General features: G+C 63.7%; 1 protein-coding gene across 1 annotated transcript; it reads right to left on the minus strand.

Moving 5' to 3' along the window:
- Window positions 1-332: 332 nt before the first annotated feature.
- On the minus strand, window positions 333-5,057 carry SLC27A3 (solute carrier family 27 member 3). The gene is made up of 10 exons (XM_043876558.1): window positions 4,188-5,057; window positions 3,646-3,855; window positions 3,171-3,329; window positions 2,474-2,598; window positions 2,029-2,223; window positions 1,828-1,918; window positions 1,542-1,740; window positions 1,224-1,321; window positions 969-1,099; window positions 333-646 (listed from the first exon to the last, which is right to left on the minus strand). Exons 1-10 carry the CDS (start codon window positions 4,831-4,833, stop codon window positions 470-472), a joined length of 2,031 nt encoding a protein of 676 aa, XP_043732493.1. The 5' UTR covers window positions 4,834-5,057; the 3' UTR covers window positions 333-469.
- Window positions 5,058-5,388: the final 331 nt, after the last annotated feature.

The following is a 5,388-nucleotide window of genomic DNA, read 5'->3' on the forward strand; positions in this document are numbered from 1 at the left end:
TGTTTGGCTGCCCGCAGGGGGCAGTGTTTCCAAACCTCTGTCCACTTAGGCCATTTGAGCGAGCCCCTTGGGACCTCTAGCTCCCCAGAGGAAGCAGTGGGGGCCCCACGCTCAGGGAGTGAAACTGGGACAGAACACCCACAGCACAGACATCAGTCATCAGGGGTTTTCCAGGGACAAGGATCACACGGGGTCATCCGAGAGGAAAAATACTGAGGTCCAGACAGTGAGCTCAGGCCCAGAGTCGGGGCAGGAGCGCCTGTGGCTCCGACCGGAAGAAAATGTCAGCGAGAAAAGCAGTTCCACAGACAGACAGGAAAGCGGACACTGTGGAGCAGAAAGGCAGAGCCAGAGGAGCTCTGGTCACGTTTATTACAAAATAAAGATCGCAAACCTGGTGCAGAAAAGATCCCTAAGAGCAGCTCCCCAGCCCACAGAGGCCCCGTCAGGCGCGCTGGCGCGGGGGCTCTCAGATGCGAAGGTCTCCGGCCAGGAGGGCTCTGTATCGGGCCGGGGTGAGCGGCAGGTAGGCGCCCCCGGCCTGGTCCAGAACGTAGAGTGGGTCGGACAGCGCGCCTGGGTCAAAGCCCTCTTTTGCCATCCGAACCTTCTGCTGCTTGAAGGTCTCTGTGGTGGCCAGGGACTCCTGGGGAGGGGGAGGTCAGAGGAGGCTGAAGGAAGGGGTATTCTGCCCCAGTGGTTCAGGGGAACTGCCTGAGTTTTGCGAAGGGGCAGGTCTGGGGAAAGAGGAGATGAGGTCCAGGTTTAGAGGAGCGGGTGACGGGGAAGAGAAGGGGCCAGGCCTGAAGAATGAAGGGGGTGAAGAGCATGTGTCTGGGAAGGAACTGTTTTTTTTTTTCTCTTCACAGAGTATGTTACGTGGGGGTCCTCTGGTGGGGTCTGGGAGCCAATGACTGCTGCAGATATATAGGGTGAGGTAAAGGGTCAGAGCAGGGGTGGGTGCTTACCTGGAGCCTTAGGAATCGAGGTCGGGCATAAGGTGGCAAATTCTCAGAAACATGGGCATAGAGCTGCACAAGGTCCAGAGAGTGGGGGGGACGGAGAGCCAGGGCTGCCATCCCAGCCCGGCCTTCATGCCCTGGTGGGCGCGGGGGGCAGGGTCAGCCGTGGGCGCTGACCTCCACGAGGCCCTCTGCTCCCTGCACCCGAGGGGACACCACCGCCGAGTGGTGGGCCTGGCGCCCTCCCCGCCGCCTGGGCACCTGGCACAGTGACTCCGTAGACGTTCACCTCCTGAAGAAAGTCCAGGGCCTCCAAGGCCTCGGCCACCTCGGTGGTGGCCACATTCTCCCCCTTCCACCTGCCAGAGACGGGAAACTGGGAGTCAGGGGGCAGGGCTTGGTGGGAGAGACAGAGGCCGGGATGAGGGCGAGGTGCCAGGTGGTCTCGGGGAAGAAGTTGGAGGCTGGAGAGGAGAGGTTAGGTGAGAAGCTGGGTTGGTGCACGTTAGAGGTTTAGAGGGTTTGGGTCCCAGAGATTCAGATGCCCAGTAGAAGAATCAGAAAGTGAGGGGCAGGTACCTGAAGGTGTCTCCAGTACGATCATGGAAGCGAAGAAAGCCCTGGTTGTCGCAGACTAACAGGTCCCCGGTGTTGAAGAAAACATCCCCAGGCCGGAAGACGTCCTTCAGCAGCTTTCCCCGGGCCAGCTCCGGCCCCCCAGCGTAGCCCAGGAATGGCGACTGCTGGCTCACAGGGGCCACTAGCAGGCCTGGCTCGCCTGCCAGAGCCACCGGGGTCAGGGGTGGCCGCCCCCCACCCCACTCTCCAAGTGCACCACCCCCACCCACCCCACCTGGACACAAACCTGGAGACGTGGCCACACAGTGCCCCTGGGTGTCCCGAATTGGCTCCCCTGTGGTGACATCATAGCGAATCAAAGAGAAGGGGAAGACATGCTGGGGGAAGGGAGACCCAGGGACTGGGTCATTTCCGGTGCATGAGCCCCCTCCCCGCTGTCTCCCCGGCCACCGTCCCACAGATTTCCTGGGTTCCTCCTGAGACTCACCCTGTAGAGCCAGGAGGCGCGCCCCACAGCGCCCTGCTGTCCGGTGTAGTTGAACGTGGCCACATTGCCCTCGGTCAGCCCGTACGTCTCCAGCACCTGCAGGGGCCCGAAGCGCCGCACAAAGCGCTCCCAGGTGTCTGGCCGCAGCCCGCTTCCCACCACCAGCCGGACCTGGTGTCCACGTTCTGCCTTGTTCTGAGACGAGTGGGCAGAGGGGTGGGAGCTTCAGCCTCCAGCTGCCAGCCAGCTCCCCGGAGTGGGGCCCTGCTCCCCATTCTCCTTGATGCCCTCCACTAAACATCCACGTCCGACCACCCAGGCTCCGTCTCCCCCCTTCCATTTCTTCTTGCTTCCTCTCTCTGACTCCCAGACAATGGTCTCAGTGCCCCCTGCCATCTGGCCGTGTCCCTGCCGCCGTGGCTCTGCCAGGATCTGCCCCACGCACCGGGGGCTGGTTGACAAGGTACCGGCACAGCTCCCCGATGTACTGGAACACCGTCACCCCGTGCTGCTGACAGTCCTCCCAGAACTGACCAGCTGAGAACTTGGACTTCAGCACCACCGTGGCCCCTGCCAGAACCAGGGAGGGAGAGGAGGAAGGAAGGAGGTGAGGTTGATAGCTGGAGAGGGGCGTGGGGCCCTGACTCCCTTCTCCCCAGACATTAGCCTTCACTATAGTGTAATTCCCTGAAAGACCAGGCTGTGACATTCATCCTTGCCACAGGCCAAGCTGGCCCTCATCCTTTCCCACCTGTAATTTAGGGAGGTCACCGCCTTGTCCCCACTTCCATCCTCACGCAGTCCATTCTCTGAATCCTGCCCCCAGGTCCCAACCCTCTTCTCCATTTGCCCCTTCCTGGGCTGACATTCACAGCCCTCCCGTCCCCTGGCCTTTGGAGCCTGGAGCTCTGCGAACCGCATGCCCCCGCTGGTTGCTCAGCCTGTAGGTCTGAGCAGGTGATGCTTCTCCATTGAACCAGGAACTCCTGGAGAGGAGACCCAGCCTCCTTCCTCTCCATTCTCTACCGTGAAGGGCTCAGGAAGCATCCCCAGGTGAGCACACCACAGTAGGTACTTAGAGGTTTGCTGGCATAAACACTTGCCAGAGGGCTGAAGGAGGGGTTGGGGTGGGAGAGACTGACCAATGCCCAAGCATCCCACGATGCCCAACAGGGAGCCAGACATGTGGTACAGTGGGAGGGCGAGGTAGATCACATCCTCCTGGTGGGCACCGCACAGCTGGTAGAATCCCTGGCATTGCAGGACCTTCAGGTGACTGATCCGAGCAGCCTTGGGAAGGCCTGGGGGTGGGGGTGGCGGAGGTCAGGGAAGGGTCTGAACCCCTCTTTGCCCCTGCTGGGTTTCCCACAGCAAGAGGCAGAGGCAAGGCTGAGACTGAGAAGGCGGGCCGGGATGTCCCAGAAATGAGGGACGTTCAGGGAAGTGGAGAAATGAAGAGGGGTGGGAGGATTGGTGAAGTAGGGGATCCTGGCCCCTGGGATCGCCCTTCTCTCTGGGGGCTTTGAAGGAGTGGCCTAGGAACTGAGGAGGTCATAGATCATGTTCCCAGGCCCCTGCCTTCCTTGGCTTGAGATTCTGGGAGGTAAATATCCTCACCCGTGGTGCCGGAGGTGAAGATATACAGGCACGTGTCCGTCATGTTCTGGGGGGCAGACAGGTACCCGGGCACTGGCCCATCCACTTCCGCTGAGGCCTCAGCCAGAAAATCGCTGATTCCAGCAGGACGGCTGTCAGAGCCCACAGCCCACAGGTGAAGCCCCATGGCTCTCAGGGCCGGCAGATCAGGCTCCAGGGACTCCAGGAATTCTGGATGGGGTGGGAAAGCACAGCCCCGCAGTTCTACCCGACCCGAAAGACTCCCCACCCCCGACTCGCACAGCTCCCGAGTAAGGCTGAAGAGGACAGAACCGACGTCCCATCCTGGGCCTGGGACCTGGAGCCCAAGTCTTGGGGAATCCCTGGGAAACCACAGAGAGAGCCAGCTGCCTCCCGTCACAAGCCCGAAGAACTCTTTTCCGCGCCGCTTCCGAACCCCTTGGAGAGATGCGGCCTCCTCCCCAGCCCACTCCTGCTCGGCGCTCGGCACGCCCCTTTCGGCGGCTGGCCCCGCCCCCGTCTGTCGGGCGCTCCGGCCTTACCTGGCGCCAGCACCAGCGCGCGGGCGCCGCAGCTGCGGAGGCAGTGCTGGAGGGGACCCCGGCGCAGAGCGGTGGGCACAAAGGCCGTGCGCAGGCCGGCCTTGGCCAGGCCGAACCAGAGCCACAGGAACTCTGGGCAGGCGGGGAGCAGCAGCGCCACGGTGGCCCCAGGTGCCAGAGGGGCCGCGCCATCCCCTTCCCGCACGGCCCGCGCCGCGCCGCTTCCGGCCGCCTGGTCTCTCGCGCGGTGCGCCGCCAGCTCGCCTTCCCCGGCGCCCCCCGTGCCTCCGCCGCCGGGTCCCCCGTCCCAGCCTCGCGCGCGCAAAAAGGCGCGCGCAGCCCGGTTGCTCTGGCGCTCGGCCTCCGCGTAGCTAAAGCGCTGCGCGCCGTGAATGAGAAAGGTGTGCGCCGGGCGCTGCCGGGCCAGCTGCGCGAGGCGCCAAGCCAGGCTGCAGCCCCCCTCAGGACCTTCTGGGTCGGCGGCAGCCGCGGCCAGAGCGCGCGCTCGAAGGGCCCGTTTGCAGCGTAGGGCGCGCATCGTGAAGGCCAAGTCTGCCGCGAACCAGCGCAACTGAGACCATAGGCGCAGCGGTAGCAGCAGCAGCGGCAGCAGCAGCAACAAGGGTAGCAACAGGAGAGAGGCCATGGTGCCCGCTTCCTCCTCTCGGCCCGGTCTGGCCCCAGCAGCTCGCAGACAGGCCCGATACTCCCGACAAACTGGGGCCGCTGGTCTAGCGCTCAGACCTCTCCTTCCCGGGAGCGCGCGCGCTGGCACACGCCCCTTCCCACCCGGCCCCCCTCCCCACGGGCGAAGAGCCGAGGCCCGGGAGGAGTGCTAGTGGGGGGCGGCCCCGCAGCCCGGCCCTTCCCAGAGCGACGCTCCGCCCCAGGCGCGCTCCCTCCCGGGCCTCTCGCGGCTCGCACCCTACCAGCTCCTGGGCGGTGCTCAAACCTTCCCTAAATCCCAGGGTCGGGTCTGTTTCAAGGTTTCCTCTAGGACAGTCTAGACATCTGGCTGGACTTTGGATCCCCGGTCAGAAAGCCATGGCACTAAGAGCCGAGTCCATCTTTCCCTTTTCCCTCTGTTTCATCGGATGCGGGAGGGTGGCACTCTCTCCCAGGAGACTGAAGAACTCGGCCTCCGGCCCACATGGTGCTGCAAGTTGCGGCATGGCATGTCGGGCAGACCATGCCCTCCCTC

Source organism: Cervus elaphus, chromosome 20 (genome assembly GCF_910594005.1).
Source record: "Cervus elaphus chromosome 20, mCerEla1.1, whole genome shotgun sequence".
Lineage (NCBI taxonomy): Eukaryota > Metazoa > Chordata > Mammalia > Artiodactyla > Cervidae > Cervus > Cervus elaphus.